At 41.1% G+C, this 25,206-nt stretch overlaps 3 protein-coding genes across 5 annotated transcripts in view; 1 reads left to right on the top strand and 2 right to left on the bottom strand.

Moving 5' to 3' along the window:
* The first annotated feature begins 2,664 nt into the window (after positions 1-2,664).
* lclat1 (lysocardiolipin acyltransferase 1) lies at positions 2,665-15,126 on the top strand. Of its 3 annotated transcripts, XR_015097060.1 has the most exons (8): positions 2,665-2,938; positions 3,849-3,982; positions 7,354-7,521; positions 7,963-8,161; positions 8,231-8,377; positions 10,038-10,154; positions 11,386-12,435; positions 12,808-15,126. XR_015097060.1 is itself a non-coding variant. In XM_086094539.1 (7 exons), the coding sequence occupies exons 3-7, from the start codon at positions 7,354-7,356 to the stop codon at positions 11,904-11,906; spliced, it is 1,152 nt and encodes a 383-aa protein (XP_085950665.1). In that variant the 5' UTR covers positions 2,665-2,938; positions 3,849-3,982; the 3' UTR covers positions 11,907-15,126. The 3 variants fall into 3 exon arrangements, 2 of the variants coding, with proteins under 2 accessions (XP_085950665.1, XP_085950666.1); XM_086094539.1 differs by having other exon boundaries at positions 11,386-15,126; XM_086094540.1 differs by lacking the exon at positions 3,849-3,982 and having other exon boundaries at positions 11,386-15,126.
* Positions 15,127-17,843: 2,717 nt separating this feature from the next.
* LOC147162742 (protein yippee-like 5) lies at positions 17,844-21,078 on the bottom strand. Its single transcript, XM_086094541.1, has 3 exons — positions 20,917-21,078; positions 20,222-20,367; positions 17,844-20,115 (listed from the first exon to the last, which is right to left on the bottom strand). Exons 2-3 carry the CDS (start codon positions 20,360-20,362, stop codon positions 19,891-19,893), a joined length of 366 nt encoding a protein of 121 aa, XP_085950667.1. The 5' UTR covers positions 20,363-20,367; positions 20,917-21,078; the 3' UTR covers positions 17,844-19,890.
* A 3,312-nt stretch (positions 21,079-24,390) lies between these two features.
* Positions 24,391-25,206, bottom strand: part of syne2b (spectrin repeat containing, nuclear envelope 2b) — a 91,413-nt gene continuing 90,597 nt past the window's right edge. The window contains exon 115 of the mRNA XM_086095147.1: positions 24,391-25,098. Within this exon, the coding sequence (XP_085951273.1) occupies positions 24,852-25,098 (247 nt within the window). The 3' untranslated portion in view covers positions 24,391-24,851. The remainder of the gene's footprint in view (positions 25,099-25,206) is intronic.

The following is a 25,206-nucleotide window of genomic DNA, read 5'->3' as shown; positions in this document are numbered from 1 at the left end:
GTGGGGGTCCACCAACATTTTATGGTGGAACTTTTTACGTACACAAAGTCTTTTTTACCGCGCCGATGCTAATATTTATAGCATGTATCTGAAAACATCAATACTAGTAAGGAACCTGCTTGAAAGTGCCCAGCAACTGACTAAGCTGAAAATTATCTTTAAAGGCTGAGTGGTTTTACTTCATTGTGGTTTTATGCCATTACTGTATGCAACAGAAGACTTTTCTTTACACTTGTATGACACTTGAGAATGTGAAAATGTTACTTTTTGTATGCATAAATTCACTATAGCAAATGCTAAGGTATGTAGCATATAGCCAAAAGCTCTCCTCTTAAGTGGTTTTACTTTAACCTAGTTTTGTTTATCTTTATTAAACAGGGATTACCTCGTTTTTGTGGACAGTAAAAAAAAAAGTTTTTATCATTTTGCTTACACAAATTATTCATAGCATATTCGTAGCATTTAGCATAACTCCTAATAACTAGCATGAAAATGATCAGACATCAGTATTGACAATTTTGAACATCCGGGCATTTCTGATATTTGTATGACAGGAATGTGTAAAATGTGATTTCAATATGGTCTGTACACTTCCTAACATTGGAACAGATGTTGTATCCACTTTACATGATTTCCTGTTGGATCATCTAGCCATAAGACATTTCATCATGTGCTTTTGTGCCACAAAAAAAAAAAGTTTATGTAATTTTTTCCCTCTCCATTTAATCACATTTCCAGAATAAATGCAGAAGAAGCGCACGAGTTCAAGTTGGACTGGACGTGCCTGTTATGTAAGTCAACGTGGGAAAGACAAGAGTGACTTTTTTTGGGCATCGCCTCTCGTCTCCTTTGAGTCTATTGATAGCACTTTGAACTTGTTTTCTCACATCGAGAGGAGAAAAAAACGTTTGTTACATTTAACATTCTTCCCTTTCACGACCTCTTTAAGTCTTCTCGTCTTACCGCCGTGCTTCCTCTTCTCGTTCCCCAGGCCTTGCACCTGCGATACCACTCTTCCCTTTTAAAGCGTCTCTTTGTAGTTTTGCCATGTGCTATATCGGTGCATTTATCTAGCCCATGTCCCTTCGTGCACCCCTCCATAGTCTCAAGGTAAGACGGATTAGAGTGGCGAGGACATAAGCTGCCTATTTAAATCAACACGTATGGCTTTTCAGCCCGTGCTAGTATATAATACTGAGACGACTACTCAATAATGTAAAAGCCGCTTTCATGTCACTTTTCCACTGCAATGTACCGGCTCAGGTTTCCCTGTCACAAAAGTACAGCGAAAAACACTGACTGAACGCATCATGAACCGACAATAACAATGGAGGTAACTGAGATTCCCTTGTATTTACTTCTCTGCATAAGAAACACATTTTACCCCAGAGGTGATTTAGGGCATCGCAACAACGGAGCAGTGCAGCCAAGTGGAGACTCTGGGGTATAATACTGCAAAGTCTAAGAACATGGTAAGCGGACGTTAATTAAAAATGATACTAGTGGTAAGCAGACAAAAAAAAATTTTTATCCAGGAAGAGACTGAGGGCGCTGCAGCAAATTGGAGACCGTGGAGCAGGGGTCACCAATGTTTTGCCCGTGGGCCTGTTCTGAGTAATGACTCACCAATGGTGGGACATTGTGATTTTCTAGTAATGTTCTAGAAGTGATTGTTTGAAAATGTAAACATTGGCAGAGATTGATAGAAATAAAGTGTGGTTTTTTTTTAAACTTTTTTCTGTCTCAATTATTGTGGGAAATCATTAACATGATTAGTGGTTTCAAATTAATTAATCTATTTCTTTTTTTTGAATAATAACATAACATTTCATTAAGTGTGTATCAAACTCGTAGTCTGTTCAAGTAGAAGCGTGAAACACTCCTGACAAATGTCTGACGAGTTACCACCACATTTGCACAGGTTTCCAAAGAAACATTTGTTGGTCTGTGAAAGGTCACGGGGGAGTCTCGAACAGTAAAAGTCATGTACTGTAATCGTATAGGTCAGGGGGGACAGGGGTATCAGGGATTTTGAAACAGTCTTGAGAACTGTCTGCGTTCCACCACATTTCCACAAACTCCCTTAGAAACATACATCTGTCTTGAAAGTACTTGGGGGTGGGGGGGGGGGTCTTGATCATACACAAGAAACACACAGACTTTTCCTTTTCTCTGAAACATTAAGGATTAATAATCTATTTATGAATGACAGACAGGATCTTAATACATAATTTAAAAAAAAGTATGTAGTTTGTAAACAATTTTTTAATTAATAATTATGAAGATTTTTTGCCTGTGTCAATATCAACCTGGAACATGCCATGCATGCATGGAAAATGAACAGTATGTAAATAGTAAAACGGAAATGTATAATATAATATAATAATATGTTACGACTGATAAATAAAGTGGCTTAAACAAGACACTAAAGTTTGTTTTTGCATTTGTTAAATTAAACGCTCTGTTTAGTAGGTAGGAGCCGTTTCCTCGGTGGGTTTCTTGGTAGTTTGGGTTAAAGAAAAGCTGAAATAAACATCATAGCAGTGTCATAGTAGGAGTCCAGGAAAAAGTTCCCCACGGGGAAAATAAAAGTATATCGTATCGTATCGTAATCCTTTAGTGAGTGTGGAAGAAACAGCACCCCCTGTCAAAGGCCGGCTGCAATTACAGTTACAAGGTAGCAAGTTGAGCGCTGGTGTTAGCAACGAGGTGACACTGCTATGATGTTTATTTCAGCTTTTCTTTAACCCAAGCTACCAAGAAATCCACCGAGGAAACGGCATTCGGCTGTTTCACGCCCGCAAATCAGCCTCCCAAGGATTCAAAGGGAGAGCTTAGTCGGTTAGCATCCGTTAGCCCAGCAGGTTGCTATGTCGCAGGGAAGCCGTTGGACGGACTCATCCGAGCTACAACTTTGTTTTTGAAAAGCACGTCAAAGGTGAGTTTGTTCACGCCTGACATGTGCTGTGTGCTAGTCGCCGGACCCGTTAAAGTGAGCGGTGTAGTGTAACCGCTGCATTTCTTTTTAGTTGAATTCGCCTAGTTAGCTTAGCATTCGGGCTGAGGCCAGATTATGAAGCAACACTTGGTGGTGGGCTGGGCATATTATAAACTGCAGATGCGATTCGGATGACGTTGATCGAGTCACCTTGCGTTAATTCACTTTTTGAGGAACGTCGTTTTACAATTTCAAATCCAAGATTTCCTTGGCTTACTTTTAAAATAAATCACGCCCTGTGCACCTGTTCGAAAAGTTTTTTTTTTTAATAGGTTGTTCACTGCGCCTGATGATAGGAAAAATACAAACTAGTTTGATAATATTTAAATTAAAACGGATTGCACATAAAAGTTAAATCGTGTACTCACTTTTGCACAACACATACTGTGCACATGTGAACTAGTTCCTCCATGTTAGCAGCGATGTTAGTGACAGCACACATCAGCGGGGAGGCAATCAGAACGAAGAAGAAGAAGAATAAAGATCTTTTCTTTTTTCTTTTTTAAATCGGTCCTGAAAAATACATTGGAGTTAGCTGATAACACATTGACCAGTCTTACGACCATCGGTTTTGAATATGAAAATGAAAATCCCCCACGCAAAAAAAGAGAAAAAAAATCTTTTTTTTCATATTTAATTATTTATTTATTTATTTACAAGATTTGGACACATTTGATTTGACAAAAATATTTTTCTTATTTTCTAGTGTTAAACATTTTGTTGTTGTTTTGTTGTATCAGATGCAAAAATCAAAACCCCACAAAATAAAGCTAAATCCAACATCAAATACTGCTTTGATTACTTAATTCGTTGTAAAAAGGCCCTCTATTTTTTTTTTTTTTTTTGCAAGCATTTGGATCCACACGTTACGTCCTCCAGCTATTTGAAGCCGAGTTGACGTTGGCGTCAGCTGACGCACCACAAGGGCGTCTCCAGCACAACCCAAGCGGCTGACGTCAGCACTGACACGTTCAACCTTTTGAGGTAAATTTTTTAAATTTTTTGATTGGGGACCTGCCAGCGCTCATTGAGCTGCTTTGTATGGTAGGATTTAAAAATTGAGTGCTTGTTCAATCAAGCAAGCGAGATTTTAATGTTCATATCTACCGTCCCTGTTTTTTTTTTCTTCTTTAAACCCACCACCAGCTTTTTGCTCCTATACCTCTTCAGTTGATCATAAGTTGATTACGAACACATTTTGAGATGTTTAATACAGTCGGACCTTGTCTTACACGTGACCCAGCTTGAGAGTTTTTAAATGTAAATTTAAAAACAAAACATCAACCAAAAACTTTGTAATCGTATAAACGTGTGCTCAGCAAAGCTAATTATTGTTCGGGGCTCACATTTTCCGTCATTAATGTAAGTATTGCTTGCATGCAGTTTATTTTTTCCTTAATAAACCTTCAGTTTTCACTTGCCACATGGAGTCTCGCTGCGTCATGCTGCTTTTGATGTGTTTTTGTGTGTGTGTGTAGTCCAGACCAAGTGCGTGTGTGTGTGCATGTGCGTCCATGGTGATAATTGAGGTGGAAAGGTGCGAGCTGCAATGCGCACCTGCTAGATGAAATAAGTCCCAGTAGCGTCGGCTCTGGACTCGGCGCGTCAGCGAGGCCTTATCAATTCAACGCCCTTTTCACCTACGCTCGGCAATAATTTACCGGCAGCGCTTCTACGTTTACGACTGGCCAAGGTTATTTGAAACATTTAATAGGTGGCACACTTTGCAAGTTATGCATTTATATGTTGATGTGGTGCTTTTTAGGTGGTGCTCTACCACAAATAAACCCATCCCAAATCCGCTTCTAAGATCAATCGGGCAATGTTTTAAGAAACAGTTTTCTCTTAAGTCTTAATTGTGAAATAGAAGTGTTAAAACGTGTCAATCGCTGTATGGATGAAACCTTGACAACAAAAGCTGAGAATACCGGATAGACAACTTATCTGAGGTGGAACCAGAGTGCTACAGGTGGAGTTATTCCATCGAAGGTGCTCCTGTGGGTCTCTTCATTACACGCTAGACGTTTGATGAAGACGTGACCATGCAGGCCCGACTTAAGAGTTTCATGTTTTACGGCGAGTCATCAAATTTTGCCACACCCTTTGACGAAAACCCGCGTTTCAAATTTGGTAGCGAATCGCGATTGAACACAATCTCACGGACGAGTTCATCTTTGAAACGCACATGGGAAAGATCCTAAAATGGCTGCGTCTGACTAAAGCGGCAGAATTCTTGTGTTTTGAAATTTCCTGCTGGTAAATTAACCTTATTTCACAATTTTAAAAATATTACTATTTAGTAGTGATGGCAAAATGAAGCTTCATGAAGCATTTGCGATATTTTTTGACTCCTCTAGATGGCGCTCTTGGTTTAAAGATAAAGGCAAGTGCAATGAAAATGGATTACATTTGCATTGCATCTTTGAATCATGAGTGCCATCTAGAGGAGTCAAAAAATATCGCAAATGCTTCATGAAGCTTCATTTTGCCATCACTACTATTTAGGCATAGTCCATCTTTAAAGGACACTTGGAAATGGCCAAAATAACGGTAAAATGGCTGTTTCAAAACTAAAAATGGCTGACTTTTTTTGTGGGTCTACTAATGGTGGACACGCCTACCAAATTTCCTGTTCCTACGTAAAACTGGCAAAGCAAGGGCGGCCTCAACACAGCTGTCAGCTACTGTATGAGGCCCCTAAACCTGGAGAGTCACCGCTGGAACATTCCAGACCTTTATTGACTCTTGATGTGATCAGAAACAAGGAGTTATTGGCAAGGACAAAGTCAGCAGTCTCGAAAAGAGGAAAGGATGCAGAGATGCTATCGCTGGCTAGGGCTCAGTCTTCGAAAACCAACTCAAAGCGTCACAAGGTTAGTTAGCACTCAAATGGAACCCAAAGCGCAGAAGAAATCAAAAGAAATACCTGGCGAAAGGGATCGAGAGGCTGATTCTCAGAGGTGGAGAGATTGTCTTTCTCGAGTCTGTCTTTCAAGACAAATGGCCAATTTAACCCTAAAATGTCCACTTCAAAACAAAATGGCCGACCGTGTTGCGTACAGCACATGTTCCGCAAGTGTAAAATGACCTGTGCCATGCCAGCGAGATACCAAGGGATTGTCACGGGCACTTTAGAGATGACTCACCTCTCGCCCGTTACGTAACAATCGCCGGTCCTGTTTCTCGGTTTCAATTTTCACAAGGATCACAGGCTTCCCACCGTCCCGACCCCGTCCCGCAGGGATCTAATGTCCATGTGGTGTTTCCGCTATGTGGCGACTACCGCTATGACGCAGCTGTCAAAAAGGCCCTGTGTTGATTTCATGTAGCCCTTGCAGGGGTTCGGGTTGCTACTCTTCATGATAATTGGGTGTTTAGCGCATCTATCTTTGATTTGCTCGGGGTTTATAGGGGGATTTGACATTCTCTCGCTGGACAATCCGGACCTTCCTCTGCACCTGTGTGGTTGAAAGACTCCACTGTGTACTTGATCTTCTGGGCATCCATTAAGCAATATGGAGCTGGGAAAATGCAGTCTTCTGTCATTTATTGTTAGCATAGCGAGCATTAATGATTAAAAAAAAAAAAAAATCCTGTCAGAGGCTCACTCCAAACTTTTCAGCTTTCTAACTAGGGACCTCATTAGGGCCCTCTTGTACATGTACTCCTTGTCTCACAAGAGAGCCTAAAGTACAGAATGCGACGTTTGATTGAGCCCGTGAGTCAATTAGGCTTGTTGTTTAACTGGTGGGGGGGAAAAAAACTAACCTCTGTGTCAACCTAGCAACACAGATTGGTACAGTGCTCTGGAAGTTTCCATTTGTCAAAAGTTGTGAAAGATCATGACTCGGGATGCACAAACTGTGATCACGGAATTATTTATTTATTTTTGCCCCAAAATGGCCCTAACGTCCGATCAGAACCACTTTTGATACCATCTGATCGTCTGATTGAAACCATGTGTCAATTTAGTGGGTTGTTAACCATTTGAGATAGTCCTGTTTGTTACGTTGTTGTTTAGTACATTTTCATTGAAAAAAAAAAAAAAAAACTAAACTTAAGTAACACCTGAACAAGTTTTATTTTATTGGCTCAATTTAGTTTGAAGCCACAATTTCTTAGCCCCAGTCAAAACGGTCCCCCTATTTACATTCCAATTGAGGAATGTCCGCACTGGATTTTCCACTGTTTGTGGGAAAATACGTCGGAAGAGCAACAGAACGGCGTTGAGTGTCCGTAATCAATCGTGTGTTTCATGGAGCATGAGAAACTTCGGTGGATGATTGACTTTAGGCGCTGAAGCTATTGGAGGTATGGTTATTTTCATTTTTTTTTCTTCTTCTTTGTCTTCACAGATGGCTGTGTCGGTGCGGGGTTTGTATTTTGTCCTGACCCTGTTCTTGGCCAGTTTCTTCGGGAGCGTCTTCATGTTGGGTCCGGTCTTACCCCTCATGCTGCTGTCCCCCGCCTGGTACCGCTGGATTACCGATCGCATCGTGGCTACCTGGCTCACCCTGCCTGTGGTGCGTACGTCTGCTCAGTTCTCACTTGACCTACTTGGGACTGGCTCGAGATGAATAGTCTTGAATCCATTTTTTTTTGTTTGTTTTTTGTTTGTTTTTTTACACAAGGGCTCAATTTGATCTCATCCTCAATTCAGCTTGTTTTTTTAAGTCAAACTCTTTTAACTCATTCGCCCCCCAGCCATTTTCACAGAAGCAATCCCCTTCACTCCCTGCTGTTTTACTGGATTTTGACTGATTTTGCAAGGCCCGCAGAATATTGTGTTCCATTGCTATAAAAACATGGAACCTACCAAATGAAAGATTAAAGTCTCTTCTTTCTTCTCTGCAGCAGTTAGCATTAGAATATAGCAACGTGTCATCATTAATCACAAATCTATTTAGAATTGTGAGTAATTGAGGTTTTTTTTCAACATGGCATTTTGTCTCCCTCCCAAACAGTCCCTGCTGGAGCTGGTGTTCGGCGTAAAGGTGGTGATCACGGGCGACGCCTTCGTCCCCGGGGAGCGCAGCGTCATCATCATGAACCACCGCACGCGCCTTGACTGGATGTTCCTTTGGTGCTGCCTGCTGCGCTACAGCTACCTGCGCCTGGAGAAGATATGTCTCAAAGCCGCACTCAAGGCTGTGCCCGGCTTCGGTAGGCCCCGCCCTTCAAAACGCGCACTTTTTTTGCAAGGGTTCTGATCGAACCGCTGATGCTCTCCAGGCTGGGCCATGCAGGTGGCCTGCTTCGTCTTCATCCACCGTCGCTGGGAGAAGGACAAGGAGCACATGGGGAATATGCTGGACTACTTCTGTGACATCAGAGAACCTTTGCAGCTGCTGCTCTTCCCAGAGGGCACCGACCTCACCGGTGAGCCACCGCTTTGGTGACCGTTTTGTGTCATTTTAGGGATTTTAGTTATATTTCATGTTTAAAAGGGGGGGAAGTCAACCTTTTCTTGACAATAATGTTAGATGTGACTTCACTGATCTAAACATGACATTCTGATTAATGTCACATTTGTGGAATATGAGTCATGAAGCAAAATCCAACCGTTTTTATCCATCTGAGGGGGCGGACATTTTGCCACTTGGTGTTGACTGAAGATGACATCACAGTTGCTCAACAGGCAACGACCAATCACAGCTTAGCTGTTTTCTGAAGCTGCACTGTGATTGGTTGTTACCTGAGGTCAGCAAGTGGCAAAATGGCCGCCTTCTGATATTGATACAAACTGCTGGATTTTGCTGCTTAGCTCAAATTCCACTAACGCAATATTAACCAGAATACTATATTTAGACTAGTGGGGCTGCATAGAATATATTATTGTCAAGAAATTTGTTTGGGATTGTCTTCCCCTTTAAAAAGAACAATTAGTAAATTGTTCCTCATTATATTACATTGAGCCATTTGTTGGGGATATCGACAGCCATGCCACAAATACACCAAAAAAAAAAAATAGTGACTAGGTAGGTCTATGCCAACACTTACAACAGTAATAAATACACAAATAATATATGTTGAAAAAAAAATCTTTACATTTTCTTTTATTATATTTGATGTTTTTATACTGTACATGTGAAAATATAAAAATACCAAAATATATTGATTTTTTTTAATTCTAAACTTGTTTTGAATATTTGAATTGTCTATAAGCAAAGGGGAAATGATATTGAAAAAATATATATATTTTAATGCCATATCGCCCAGCCCTTTTTGTCGCCCACACTTCACCTGCCTGGGCCGCCGACGCCGCTATGCAAACACGGTTCAGCAGTGCTAACACATAACCAAATGCTTGTCATCACGCTCCCAAAATGCTCTGATGTCAAATGACACCGCTGCCTCAAAGCACTCCCTTAAGCTGAGCAAAGCCCCCCCGCTCAGTTTCTTTTATGAGTGGTCGGGGGGATGCTAAATTTCTCTTTGTGTGTTATGATGTCATCTCAGGAGGTCCATTCAAGTGACATCATAATTGAAGCTTTAGCTGTAGCTTTTGATAGCACACCAGTGCATGTCCTCTTATTTGGCCTATTTGGTCATTTTTTTATTTTTTTTATTCAGAGCTATAGTGCGTTCTCCTTAATTCACAGAAACATAAAACCTTTACAGTACAGGACCGATGCTTCATACTTGCATGCATCACGTTGTAAGAGAACCACAAGCTCCAAGTGCAGATGAACTGTCTTTCGTTTGTCCTGCCCGAAGGACCTGCTGGTGTTACATAACATGATTAATGAGTCACCCTATAGTTAGTTCCCCGGGAACTGTTTGGTTAATAAACAATCGTCTGTCTTTATATGTTTATGTCCTCCCTCGCTCTTCACATTCTCCTTTACACAAATGTGTGTTTGTGTCAGCTGGAACATCGTTAACCCCCGCCTGTCACCACTGTTATTGTTGCTACGAGTGTTTTGTTCATCTAAATAGTGTAGTACAATTGTTTATGTACAGTAGCTTAAGTGTCCCCTTGTTTTTATGCCCCATAGCGTGCAGTTTTCTGTCAACTTTTCTTTTGCTTCCCCCGCAGAGAACACGAGAGTGCGCAGCGACGAGTTCGCCGCGCAGAACGATCTGCCGAAATACCAACACGTGCTGCATCCGCGCACCACTGGTTTCACTTTCATTGTGGAGCGATTGCGAAAAGGTTAGTGATGCAAAATCGTGCCTCCACCCAAAATGATGCCTCCACCCAAAATGATCTACGTGGGATTGATTAAAGGGGAACCCCCCCCAAAAAAATTATTGGCAGTTATGTTCTATGCAGCCCCACTAGTCTAAAAGGAAGAGGATTAGGGCCAGTGAAGAGAGAGAGAAAAAAGTTTGGCAGGATTTTCACTTTATTCTAAGAATTCTTGCTAACTTTAAAGTCAGAATTATGACTTTATTTTCAGAATTCTGACTTTAATCATGGAATAGGGTTGTCACAATTCTGACTTTAAAGTGAGAATTCTGACTTTAATCTCAGAATTCTGACTTTAAAGTGAGAATAATAGTAGCACTAATAAAGTCAGAATTCTGACTTTAAGTGAGACTCAGCATTCTGAGATTAAAGTCAGAATTCTGAGAATAAAGTCAGAATTCTCACTTAAAAGCCAGAATTCTGAGATTAAAGTGAGAATTCTCACTTAAAAGCCAGAATTTTGACTTCTGAGAATAAAGTGAGAATTCTCACTTAAAAGTCAAATTCTCACTTTAATGTCAGAATTTTTAGATTAAAGTCAGAATTCTGAGACTAGTCAGAATCCTGCCAACCTTTTTTTTCCTCTTTACTGGCCCTAATCGTCTTCCATACGGTATTCTGGTTAATATTGCGTTAGTGGAATAAATCAGTTGTTCAGGTCTCAGCCAGGTAACAACCAATCACAGCTCAGCTTCAGAAAAGGGGTGAGCTGTGAATGATCGTTGCCTGACCCCTGAGCAACTGTGATGTCATCTTCAATCGACAGCAAGTATGCCTGAGATGGGAAAAAAAACGGCTGGATTTTGCTGCATAGCTCGTATTCATTCACTCCTATTATTGTCGAGAAATGTTTAAGGTTGACTTGCCCTTTAAAGGAAAGCAGCTTATTGAAACAGGACACATGAAAAATTCTCCATGACCCATGTCCGAAGTTAAACAGGAAATCCGCCGTTTTGGTTTGAAGTAGCCACTTTGAGTGAATTTCAGCTTGTGCTTGAATGTGATCGGAAGCAGGTGGCCCCTACCTGCTTATTCTTCCAATTCCCAGAGAGATGCTATTATTTCCAGTTGTCTCAGGAGATTTAGCTTTAACAGAGCGTTAACAACAATTTTGTCCACGTTCGTATGGAGCCTATTCTAATGGGAAGGTATCATTTTGAAGCATAAATGGTAAAAATGTCGCCCGTGTTCCCAGGAGACAACCTGGATGCGGTACACGACATCACGGTGGCTTACCCCAAGAACATCCCGCAGACCGAGCGCCACCTCATGCTGGGCCACTTCCCGCGCGAAATCCACTTCCACGTGCGCCGCTACCCCGTCGCCACCTTGCCCGCTCCCTCCGCCGAGCTGGAGTCGTGGTGCCGCGAGCGCTGGGCCGAGAAGGAGTCGCGCCTGCGGGACTTCTATTCGGGCCAGCCGCGGGCCTTCGACCGGGAGGGCGTGTCGCGGGTGCCGCCGTGCAAGTCGGAGCTGCGCGTCGCCCTCATCAAAGCCGCCTCGCTGCTCTACTGGACCGGCTTCATCGCGCTGTGCTTCGCCGGCCTGTGGCTGTGGGCTCCCGTCAGGTTGTACTTTGCGGTGGTGGTGGGCGTGTACGTGGCCCAGCAGAAGATAGCAGGTGGGTTGGAGCTGCTGGAGTTGGCCTGCCATCGCTATTGGACCTCCGTGGCGGCCAACGGGGGCGACAAGATGCTGGATGGAAAGACTCAGTGAGGCTTTTCGTCCTTCTTTCTAAAGGGAATCTTTATGTTCACCTCCCGGCAGCTTGCTTGACCGCAGCAGGAGGCTCAAGATTTTGTCTCCTTTCAGTACCTCCGCCAACCACAAATCGCACCAGACATCATTTTTTGCAGGATGGCGCATTTAGTTACGCATTTAGACCTCTCCAATGCTCGGGATGATCCATTTTCCAATTCGAAATAGGACAGCAGGAAACTACGTCCCTCCTACTGAACAATCTGCCAGACAAGAAACATGCCAAAAATTGACAACACCCAGAATGATGACCTTCTTTTTTTTTTTTTGCGAGAGGAGACTGAGGGCAGCGATAAAACAGTGGGGCGCAGCCAAGTGTAGACTGCGGAGTATAATACTTGGCCCTTATGGCCACCCCACAGATTTTTGATAACATTTTCTGTCCTCCTTGAAGTAAGAAACAAATTGTATCCATTTTTACTGACCTCAGACAGCGGGCTGCGCTATCCTGGGGTCCACCCGAGTTGTCACTGAGCTCACGCCACTGGTAGGTTTACTGTGAAGTGTACGTGTCAGGCTACAATCTGTGTTATCGCCACATTGTCTCCGTACGTTTATTTTTTTGGTTTTGCGTATTTCCCCGGTGTCATACACGATGGAGCGAAAGCCATACAACCTGCACATCCTCTACAAGGACTCATCTAAATGTATTTTCAAATACCTCCTACTTGGGTAGAATTTCGCTTTTATACAAAACATAGGAATGGATTTTTCCCAGGGATGGGAAAAATCTGCTTGTTTGTACTAGTACAAAAGCCAAAGGTGAGCCAGAAAGTAAATACCCACTGATGAGGGTTGGCTGTGGTAGTTCCTTGAGATTAGAAGCTGATTTTCTTTTCTTTTCTTTTTTGTGTTTTAGGCTTGAAGCAAAGTCCTTATTGGGAATGTTTTGGAGGAAGGGGAGGGGGGTTGTCGGGATGTTGGGACAACATGACCCTTCCGCCACAGTGGTGGCACAGGAGGACCACCAGACTTGGAGTGGAAAACTGTCCCCCCCCTGAAGAAGTAATCCCTGAAAAAGTCCTTTAAGGCCCACTTCTGTGTGTGACACTGATGCGCCGGCTCAAGTCAATTAGCAAATGGCAGCTGAGAGGAAAGCCACGTTTGTTGTGACACAACTTCTCCATGCCACATTTCGGGATTTTAAACTACAGTGGAACCTTGGTTTTCCTATGCCCTAGTTTTCGCCAGGGTGCGACGTAAAGCCTTTTTGAGTAGCGGTGGCCCTGTCGGAATCGCTAATTGCATAATATATCAGGTTGTGTCCCTATTCTGGCCGACGACGCTTAATAAGACCTGCACAAAAAATGTGCACGGTCCAGTAATATGACTCGATTTAAGTGGAGAAAATATTTGGGGTAAAAAGCGAGAATGTAGGGTTGGTCGACATGGCCTCAAATTCATATCACAATATAAATACAATCCATTCGCCGTAATGAATTATGTCACAATATAAATCTAAGTATAAACATTTTACAATATAATTATTTTTGAATGGGTTGTATGGTCCTTTAGCAAAGCTGAATAGACAAAAAAAAAAAAGAAGTCATTTTGAGAACATTTAATGCGCAGAGCTCAAAATCGAAATTCAGCCCTTTATTGTGTAAAAAAAGAACATTGTTGATAAAATAAAAAATAAATGTATACAGTATATAACATAAGCCCTTCCTTTCAGTTGACTTATGTGGTAACATACCAATTAATTTCTGCCAGTATTTAGGCGTGTGCCTGTATGTTTACTGTATAGCTGTGTATTTTCTCTCCAGGCACTTATTTACCTAATTTGTTGTTCATGTTCAGATAATGGATGGATGGATAGTTTGGATTATTTTCCCGCATAACGCAGTTACAGACAGACTTTTGTGAAAAGCGTACTGCATCACGCAAGCACTTATTCCGGTGTTTCGCGACGATTAGCATGGCTCAGACCTTCAAAATAAAAGCACACAGTCTTAATAGCAGTTTCAATGCACTGTCTTTGGCCGCATGGTGGCTTATTTAGCAGTCACACCCAACCAAACACAAAATAGTTTGAGTGTTGCGGAGCAGACCCGGGAGTGTTGTGAATGCAATCAGTTGTTAACCGTCTGGTAGACCACTTGTTCCACAATATGATCCAACAGTTTGAATGTCGGCTATAAAGGCAGTGAGAAATTAGATACGTTTGAATGAAATCGAATTGAAGAAAGAACCTGTAGCAAGGAACGAAAATGTCTCTTCTTCTTGCTGTTTTAAGCCTTAAAGGTAAAAGTGATGTTCGGTGTTCATTTCTTCACTTCATCAGTCATGTGCATCGATTTCACACTGTTTTCTGTGCGTAAAACTCGCCGTTTTCTCAGAAATGTATTTTTTGTTCATATTTGTGGGTGTCTGGAATAGATTAATTGGATTTCCATGATTTCGTATGGAAACAATTGCTTTGGTCTTCGTACGATTTGGTTTTAGTCGGATTAATCAGGAAAAAGGTTCCACTGTATGGAAAATGTGTCCTCTTTTAGTTTTTTGCCCGAAACAGCAGCTTTCTGTAGCAAAGCTTGAGCAAATCAGCAGACCGCCGACATGGCAACAAACAATCTTTTCAGCACAATCAAGCAAGACTTGTATGTCCTCAAATAGTGGTTGCGGGCGTTTGTTGACTCCAATGCAGACGAGGCAGGCATATTTTGAACAATGCATTATTTTCTTTTCAATATGAACAGTATATCGACATGTTTTCGATAGCATGCACACACGATAGGCTAAAAGGAAATTCCAAGGAGCTCCTCACGTGAGATGATTACAGTTTTCTTTCCCCTAAAATGGAAATAGGAGGCCACTTGTAATTGGTTATTTGAGGGAGGCGTTTATTTTGTTTTAATGCCGCACCCTACGATGAATTGGGACATATAGTCAAGTCAAGGTAGCGCTACTATGTGAGGAAATACACTGATTGTCTGTTGGAAAGATCACGTTTGGAGCCGCTGTGCTTTCCAATCACTGTGATTGAATCGACATGAAACACGTTAAATGAGCTTAAATGTATTACGTGTCTTTGTTATTATTATTCTATGTTTTATTGTTATGTGTTTTCACTTAAATTGCTGGTGCTGGACCTCTTAAATTGACAACCCTCAGGTAAACATGGTGAGTTGATGTTGGAGAGAGAAAAAAATACCAGATTAAATGGACTCTGACTCCATTCAAAAGTCTCATTTGTGTGTTTGTGTATACTTATTGTTTTGCTTTTTCTTTGGCTTTAAAGTTTTTTGGGGTGACACTTGATGATTGCAGGAGAACAGAGCAGCCTCGACGGGATGTTGACAAGATTAGGATGCAGGAAGTGACGCGATTTACTTGAGCATTCGCTGTCACGTTACGTAGATGGAGGGTGAGTCGTATTACTGTATTTTAGTTTTGCTTGGCTACTTTTAACACATAAAAGATTTATATCTTATATTTATATGTTCATTTAATGTAATTTGTGCTAACACCAACTATTTTTTTTAAACCCAAATAGAAGCGGGAATCTTATCCTATAAGTAAAAATGACTATTAGTGCTGTGTTGGTGAACTGAAAAAAAGTTGTGGCTTTACTATGAATCCCACTAATATTCTAGGAAAGGCATACCCTACTGCAACATGATTGGCTGGTGCACCCAGGCAGCAGCCAATTAGATTGTACCATGGCTTGTCCTGGCTAGAACGCTAGTGGGCTTCATAATAACGCTTCAATGAGCACTGTCTGTTTTATACTGCCCCCATGTGGCCAAGGCGGGCACATCAGAAGGCGCAACATTTGATATTGGGCTTTTAATTGAAATTGTGTCACAAAATCTCGAAGTCTTATTCATTCTAATTAATTATGTCACCATTGTATTTGTTTTATGAAATACGTCAAGTTATTTGTGTGTGTGTGTGTGGGGGGGGGCACTAAATGAATTAAGCCACCGGTTTATTAGATATTTTGTATTGATTTTCTTTTTTAATCAAATCTTTTTATTGTATGTTTAGAATGTTATTTATTCTACTCCTCTATTTTCATATTTAGTGATTTTTCCTTGTGAATGTAGTTTTTAAATTGCTTTGATGTTATGCACTCTATCATATAACATTAACATTTATTTTATAGTTGATTTTCATATTTTATTAATTTGTTTGTATTTAATGATTATTCACGTTACTTTATCGGCACTAACTTTGCGTGGAATGACAGAATGGTGTGTTACACAACAGCGCGATTCTCATCCCCCTCCCTCCCCAACCGCAGGCACAAAAAAAAAAAAAAAGGTCAGGAGCTTTGAAGGTGAAGTGCAGTCACCATAGTAACAAATGTTGTCTCCGCTGTCGTCTAGCAACGGGATGTGGAGTGATGTCAATGGAAAGCATGCTATTTTCTCCCCGCTGACAGAATGTCACTGCTTTGTGTGCGTGTGTGTGTGTGTGCGCGCGCACACTGCTAAGGGAATGGAAAAGGGGGCCACAAAGTTGACATCCCCAGGAGTCAACGATAAGCTAAAATATCTCCCCTCCGGGACGATGAATCATGTGCCAATTAAGGGTCCAATTGTAGTGGCTGGATCTTTTTTGGGCAGCCGATACGCTGCAGGATCATCCTCTGCATTTGGATATCAGCTCAAATTTGACTAAGGCAAGATGTGTCAGCACGCGGCACATCACTTTACAATGCATGTCCTCCGCTATTAATACACTTCTACAAGTGGCGTCACTAGCTCTATTTTATGGGGGCTTTAGCCCTGGTGAGTATTCTAAAGCCCCCCCTAAGTAATCCTTCCACAGATGTTCGATAGGATTTAGATCAGGGCTAATGAATGCCATTTCAGAATAGGCCAAGCCTCCTCCATGTTTCAGAGTAAGGACAGTGTGTTGCCAAAAAATTCCAGTCATTGTTATTGTTTGGGTTGTTCTTAGGCCAGCAAACTAATGGGCCTAACATGCTTAGCCGGGCATTATGCTTATCACACCACATGCTTTGTTGAGGTTACGTGGGGACAAAGTGAAAAAGACTGCAATGAATTATAAAGCAGGAGCGCTCTCACTCTCTGGGATGAAAGATGGAGTCTCCTTACATACTGTTCATTTTCCACACACACGTAGTATGATACAGGTCCATTTTTGAAACATTAATGGGGGATTAATCCTGAGTGAAGGTTAAGTGTATGTTTTACATTGCTCATTTATTTACTGATTGATTGGATGGTAATGATGATTTTGATACTCTTTCGCTGCTTTGCGATTCCCCCTGGACTCTTCAAAGACGAACACGTGCATGTTTCTGCGGAAATCTATGCCGATGTGGCTGGACCATAGTGTTCTCGGGAATGCTACTGGTACCACCATTAAAAAAAAATACACACATTTATGGCATGCAAGAGCCAGAGTGCATACAAACTATACAAAAGTAATCACATTTCAGGTTAAGAGACATTTAGGCTATTTGAATTTGTATTGCTGTCAAATACAATGCCAAATATGAATCACAATTTGACCCAAACAGCACATTTTGTCAGGTGATATCGTTTCCCCTCACACAATGAAGGCTACGAATAACTCTTGCGACATTAAGTGGGCGGATTTAGAATGAATCATCCTAAGACCCTATTTAAAAAACCAAAACGAAGCTCTTCCCTATGATGATTGGAAGTGGGAGGATAAAAAATAATTTTGCCATTCATTTTCTTTGGCTCCAGGGAGCAACATGACTGGCATGCATTTTGCACAGCAGTGACTCTCTAATTCTACCTTGTGGAGTGCGTCACATCCACATCAGGCCTGCCCAGGATCAGGTCTAAAACAGGTCGTGATGCTTCACTGCCACCTGCTGGCCGAAGGGCGGCCATACCCATATCCCCAAAAATGCTGAACGGTGAGTAAAAGCCAACAAAACGAGGGTCATGGTCACATTATGGAAAATTTATAATTATTATTATTTTAATGATTGTTTACAAATAATGGGTGGTCAGACACACTAAGTGTGAAATTAACTATTCCTGAAAATGTGTCTGTGAGCCAGCTAAGGCTAGCTTAATTTAAGTTTTGAAGTGGGGGAAAGAAAAAAATCACTAATGCAGCAGATGAGGTGCTATCAATGTCAAAACTTTTTACAGATCACACTTGAGTGATTAAAACCACACATGGAACAAAATCCAATACAGTTATATATTTAAATCACAAGTAAACTCCCTCCCCCAATATTGAAAATGCACACGTCAATAAAATAACTCAATCGGAGAGCAAATTAAAAACATTGGAACCATCCGTAAATATTAAAGTTCAAAATAAATCAACATTTTTTTTTTATTTTACAAAATCATCCCCAAAAACAGTGGTGCCTTGAAACATGAGTGACCCGGCTTACGGTAACTTAATGCTAACATGTAATGGAAAATACCAACATGCTAATGGTTAGCATTGATGGTTTTACAACTCGTTCAACAACAGACATTTGAACACAAATGGAAGAAAACATGTAAACATATAATATAATATTACCCACAGGTGTATATTACCATATATTATTATTAAATAACCCTTTATGAAAATGGCTAATATTACAGCAACTAATGAGTAGTTGAAGAAGAAGTTACAATTTTGTGTCTGTATCAGGGCCATTGACAAGAGTTTGGCCAACGCCAAGATGGCGTCTATATGTCATGTGACCAGCAGTTGACCAATCACAACGTGGTACTCTACGTGGTACTCTGCTGAAAACAGAGTTGGCCAAACTATCAACGACTGTGGTCTTCTGTATTATACAATACTGCCTCCTGGTGGCCAATATGGGTACACCAGAAGCAACACCAGCTTCGAATAATGCACAAACTGTTCTGTGCTTTACATTATATTTGTTTTGGTTTTTATAAAGAATGCAGAGTGTTTTCATTTACGATCATTGTCACGTAACAAACTCTTATTTCAAGACACCACTGTATTATATTTTTCTTTATAAAAGGAGAGATGAAATGACAAGAACGGCGGGCTTATTGGGCACAGATGATTGTTAGCGCTTGAAAATTTATCTTAAGCTCAACTAATACGACAAACGTGCATTTATAAATCAAGGAGACCTGTGGAGAATGCCGTCTGTTATTGCGAGCGCACAAAGCCAGCTTAACTAACGGGCTTGCGTATCTGCGCGCGCTCCACGGTGACCCGGTTAGCAACGTAACAGCGAGAAGAATGCAGCGTAATTAAACCCAGCGAGAGGCTAACAATCACCTTTAGCTACGTCGACGTCAAAGGCGCTTTCCATTGTCGCTATTGAATTGCGCTAATAAAAGGAAAGTCCGCGCTGGAATCAAGGCAGGTGACGTCATGTTGGTTGTTAATAATCAATCAATCTATTGTTGAGAAAATGGCCGATTTTGTGGTTTGGTTGGATTCGTCGGTTATTGAAGTGGCTTGAGTCAATAGAGTGGACGTTGAGCTACGTCCATGCTACGCTAACTCCATTGGTTGGTCTAATTTTGCTGGATACAATGACGCCGCCATGGACTACAGCTACGTACGGCGGGTATGGAAATATTTAGAGTATGTTCCTCTGCTCGCAGTAAAAATTATAATCTGAAGAAATAAAATTATAAAGAAAATCTAAAAAAATTTAAAATAAAGATTCATTAAAGGATAAGATATCGGTGTACAAATGTAGTGCACCGGATGCGGAAACAAAAGTTTAGAAAGAAAGCAATTTGCCTTTCCCCAAAAACAAAATCACAATGGAAAGAAAATCAAAAAGTAATCATTAAATTGGTTGCTTGCTCCTGTCTGGCCATTGAGTCCAAATAAAGCACACGACTGCAGCAACCGGTGGCGTCATCTAAAGCAAGTGTTCATTTTCCGCACCGCCGATAAAGGAGCCGGAGTGAAAAACCTACCCCTAATGTTTCTTTCTGTGAAGTTGCTGAGTCAACGGGCATGGTGGCGGCAAAGAAGCGGCGCGGCGTGTTCAAGAGTTGTCCGAGGGCACGTGCTCCTCGAAGCCCTCGCTCTCCCGGACCAGCGCCCTCTCCAGGATGACTCTGCCCTCCTTGTAGCGCTGGCTGTCCTCGGTGGCAAATTCGTAGATCCAGCCCAGCTTGCTGTTGCAGTTCTTGCAGCTGACGTCTCGCACCATGTGTCGGCCCGTCAGCATCACGCGGTCCTGGACCTCGCTGTACTGGAGGTTCACCACCTGGACGCGTGTAAGTATGTATGTATGACTACCGTATACTAAATGTTACTTACGACACCTTACCTATTTGCCCCACCGTATTACAAGCGTGTATGTGTCATTTTACCTTGTTGAAGAGGAAGGCTCTGCCGGTGGCGCCCGTAAATCGGGTGGAGATGAGTTCGGAGCGGTTGGTCAGGATGGTGTCACAGTTGGCGCAAGAGAACAGGCGCGTTCCGCCGATGTGGTCCAGGAAGATGCGGCCCATTCTGACTACATTAACAAAAGCCAATACGTCACATCTTGGTGACATTTTTCAAGTGTCGAATACTTGAACATCAAACCACACGAACTGCTCATAGAAGCTATTAAAATGTCCCTGCTACAGTATCATTTTTTTATTTAATTTACATCCAAATCAGGTGAACACTGTAGGAACTAAAAAAAAATTTAAGGCAAATAATTGAATGTTGTGTTTAAATAATGGTTATATTAGTACTTACTATACCCAACACAACCTCATAATCTTTGCAACCATATTAATGTACAATTACAAAATAGTCTTGCAGTCCTATAATTTGTCCCGTACACACAAATTACGATCTACCTACTAGATTATACACCATCTACCTCATCCACTTATTAAACCTTAAATGTACAACCCTGTTCAGCTACCGATCTACTCTTGCGCGTCTAATCACAGGGAGCGCAGGAAGCTAACGCCGCACTAGCCGCTTGCGCTAACAGACAACAAAACCGACATCAGCAGCATGAGGGGGGAAACTGTTTTAGTGGCTTTTTAGCCCACTGTCGACTTCTTACCGGCGACTCCGACGTTCAAGGTCCAAAAGTCTTCTTCGAGACGATGTCAGGGTGGATTGAGTTGCGTTTTACACGGACAAACGTCGTAAGTCTCGGTACCGTCGGTGGTTTTGTTGTTGCTCTTCAGTTGTTCCTAATGTTGTGTCCGGCAGTGCACATTGTCAACATCCGGTGTTGACGTCAGCACAGTGCTGCAATGTGACGAATTTACGGCAGGGGACGGCAATGTGCAAAGACGAACGGTACCTTCCAGCAGTTGTAACGAAAGCGTAAAGGTGCGCAACTGTACTCTAAAGTGTAAAGTAATAATAAAACACAAGAATAAATCATAATGTAAATAATAATATAACTAACACAAAAGTTAATAACATACAATAATTAACACGGTAAAACAATTGAAACAGTTAATAGGTGAACAGATTGTAAAAACAACCCTGAAGCAATTACAACAAAATATATAAAAAAGAAATATGAAACATAAGATTAAAGCAATAAAGAGGTGTCTAACATACATTTATAAAACTGCAAAACGGCGACGAAACTAAATATAGTATATAAAATATATAATATAAAACATTTAATAACTAACACATTTTTAATAATAAATAATACAGTATATTATAAAAGAAAATATAAAAACTACACAATTATTTAAACAATGAATAGAAAATATCCACATATCCTAAGATATAATATTTCATGAATACATTAAAATGAATAACCCAAAGACTATTGAAAAGGAACATATATATACAAATTATAAAATACAATAAAAAGAACAATGAAATATTTTAAATGATACATAAATTAATATAAATGCCATGAATTAATAAAATATTTAAAAAAAATAATGACAAAATAAAAACCTTGTTAAATAAAACAACATATCGCAACAGTTGCAACTTTACGGCTGGTTGATTTTGTTTTTGTTTTTCCTTCTTTCTTTCTATCATTTATTTTATTTTATTTTATTTATTTATTTGTTGCTTCTTAATGCTAATCTGATTACAAGGCATGAAGATTAACTCCGTTTCCTGGTTCATTCCAAGGGTCGGGGGCTATCAGGTAACAATCTGAGCACACCATAAAACATATCATATCATCACCATCTCCAAAACTCTGCTGGAGTTTCACCGTTTGACTGAATTGCCAGTCGTTAACACGTCGATTATGCAAGCTGTCGAAAAATGCCAAAGACAAGTTGAAAGTTAAACATCAACCTATTAAATAGATTTTGAGCTTCGGGTCCTTTTTTGTTGGGGTTTACTGAAGCCGAACCAAACCGTCTTTGTTAGCTCGTTGACTGAGATTATCGTACATTTCCACCCAAATGACTTTTATTATTCGTCATGAAATGTAATCATATCTCTTTGGTTACTATCATTGTGTCCACACGCGCCATAATATTCTTTAGAAGAATGGGGCAGCTCATAGGTGTTCTATTTATTAGAAATAATAAATTTGTTTGTTTTTTGCTGAAAATATCGTTTGATATATTGAATAAATTACACCATAATATTGCAATATCTTTCCTTTCATCACAATACAGCAATTGCAGGATAATTGATATTTTCACTAAAAACAACTTAAAAAAAAAAAAAAAGGTCTCACACATTGAATCATTTGGATATTGCGATATTTTTCTTGTATCTCGATTCTGTGTTTACGCGATTGTAACACGCACAATATCTTTGTAAAACGTCTCAAAACTATCGTCTTGCTTGCATTTTGCAAGTAATAGTCAGAAATGATTGCGATATCTTTCCTGTCGCAGGATACAGTGACATCGCAATCGCAATATCTATTTCAACCAAATATAAATAAATATGCAAATGAGTAAGTTATAGCATGACATTGCTGTATTTTAACAATACAGTATCACGATACAGCAATTGTAAGGTTGTGGTATCTATTTAAAATAAATGTGTAGAAACTCTTATCCAATGGCTTAGTTGTTCTTTATTTTAAATGCTCATTTCATAAACTTCTTTTGAATCATTTAAAGTAATTGGGTTGTTTGCAATACTCCACCGTGTGGCAAATTTAGAAGACATTTATTTGTACTTTACAGGGTTTTTAATAATTGCATTAAAAAAAATATTTATATAGGTTCGATTTTTGTTTCACTTAAGTTCATATATGAGCCAATAAAAATATTGGATGATGAGTCAATTCAAATATATTGCACATAAGTGTTTGCTTAGCCGTTGTGTTTTAATTTTGGTGATAAGTGATATTTGGAGAGCAAAGTTGTTTTTTTGTGTGTGTGTGTGTTTTTTTTAGTTGCCATTTGGTGTAAAAACTTAGTCACAGGCAGTTTGTAATAATTAACCACTACGTAAACCACACATTGTGGTGTATTTGAGTATACATGTTGGCATCCTTACTACGTCACCTGCATCTCTCGACAAGCCATTAATGCTTAAGCGTGTCATTGAACCCTCACCGTCATGTTGAGGAGCAGTGGTGGGGGCCGAGCTAATAAAGAGGAAGGCAGACGCAGCCAACGGCCTCACTCTGTGCGGAAGATAATCATTATCCTGCTATCATGTCCGGATATACATTTAGGCTCCCCACTCGGCTGCTTCTCATTGGCTCCACGCTTTTGCTTATTGGTAAGACACTCCAAAAAATTATTTAAAAATTGTTTCAATAATTCATTATTTTGTATTCCTATTCCATTTAGACACTGTAACAGGCAAAACACATCAGAAGGTACTTAATTTTTTTTCTTCAAGTATCAGTGGCTGATATCAGCACCTGATACCTACAAATAAGGCCGGTATCATCCCGATACTGACACCTCTTATTGTTACTTAAACCTTAACCCCCCCCCCCCAAATATTTGTAGATGGTGATTACATAGGATACAAAGGCGACTCCTATCTATTAAATAAAATATTAAAAACATTATACATCAATTACCATAAAAAGGAATCAGAGATATAAAAAAAAAAGTATGATGGATGGTGGGTGGACTGTTGTCCGCTATGGGCGGAGACGCCAGCCCACACATCAGTGGAAGGAACGTGACGGGAGGTACCAAGGACGGAAGGACCGTGCGATTCTCTTTCGCTCCAGGAGGGGGGGATCAATTCCCCTATCCTGGTCGAGGAAGGGCTCAATCCCTCATTCCTAACCCCTAACCCTTCCTTGCGCTCCATGATGGGGGGGGGGGGGGGGGGTATTCCCCCTATCCTGCCAGGGTAAGGGTTCAGTCCCTTTTTTCTAACCCTAACACACACGAGCGCCTTTGTATCATTGTGGGGACATCTCATTGACTTAATGCATTTCCTAGCCCCTTCCCCTAACCCTGTCTACTCCCATTCCTTACCCCAACCAAAAATTCCAAACCCCAACCCCAACCCTGTAAGACAAAGCCTTGATCCTCAAAAATAGGTCTAAACTTGTGGGGCCCAGCAAAATGGCTCCACAAGGTTGGGTGGGCCCCAAAAAAGGGTACGTACACACAAAGTTTTTTAAATTTTTTTATTGAAGTGTTGATTGACAAAGTTGCCGTATGAGATTTAATCAGCAAATAAACACACTGCAAACTTTTGTTGTTCTTGTTTCTGCGGAGACAATGCCGGTTGTTTACATTCATGTTTTACACACCAATCTTAAACCTACACACACAATTGCACAATCACTTGTTTCCGGCGCAGGGAGCATGACGAGCTTGTCGCAATCAACTGTAAGGAAGGGAGAGTACCGACGCCAGGTATCGTATCGACTCAAACCTTATTTGGAAGTATCAGTATCCGTGACTTTTATGATCAGGAAGGGGGAAGTTAGAATTTGTCATTCGGGGTTAGTGAGACAGCAAACAGGACCCAATTCTTGTTTGCTGTATTTAGTTATCCTGTTATGACAATCCAATGGAGGGCGTCTTATTGCTTGGAGAATCAATAAGACACTCGGGGTGGGAGGGGGTTTCACGTGTGCGGGGGTCCGTTGGTGTAGCGCAGCATGGGGTAGAAGGAGCGTGCAAAGTTGTTGGCCAGCGAGCAGCTGTAGGACGGCTGGCCGGAAGGCGGCGCCACCAAGCAGGCCAAGGTCAGCAGCAGCAGGAAGACCACGTGCAGCGGAAACGCCGCACGCAACACGCGGTGCAGCAGGGGCCGTCGGACGGCGGGGCCGCCACCGCCACCGCTGCCGTCGTCGTCGTCGCCCTCCTGGCGACTGCAAGCAAACACCAGTTTCCATTAAGAAAACACAAGTTAGGGCCCTTGTACTTCCGCCCCACCTGTGGACTCGGACCCCCTTGCGCCCTATCAGTTTCCAACATGG

Source organism: Leptonotus elevatus, chromosome 14 (assembly GCF_054856555.1).
Source record: "Leptonotus elevatus isolate MCC_2025b chromosome 14, RoL_Lele_1.0, whole genome shotgun sequence".
Taxonomy (NCBI): Eukaryota; Metazoa; Chordata; class Actinopteri; order Syngnathiformes; family Syngnathidae; genus Leptonotus; species Leptonotus elevatus.
The sequence above is the reverse complement of the archived record's forward strand: the minus strand, read 5'-3'. Positions and strand labels throughout refer to the sequence as shown.

Bases quoted from the DNA above. Each gene is read 5' to 3' on its own strand.
- lclat1 (XM_086094540.1), top strand. From the start codon at position 7,354: ATGGCTGTGTCGGTGCGGGGTTTGTATTTTGTCCTGACCCTGTTCTTG. The intron at 8,162-8,230 runs GTAGGCCCCGCC...GATGCTCTCCAG, and splicing joins CAAGGCTGTGCCCGGCTTCG to GCTGGGCCATGCAGGTGGCC. The intron at 8,378-10,037 runs GTGAGCCACCGC...CTTCCCCCGCAG, and splicing joins AGAGGGCACCGACCTCACCG to AGAACACGAGAGTGCGCAGC.
- LOC147162742 (XM_086094541.1), bottom strand. From the start codon at position 20,362: ATGGGCCGCATCTTCCTGGACCACATCGGCGGAACGCGCCTGTTCTCT. The intron at 20,116-20,221 runs GTAAAATGACAC...ACACGCGTCCAG, and splicing joins GAGCCTTCCTCTTCAACAAG to GTGGTGAACCTCCAGTACAG.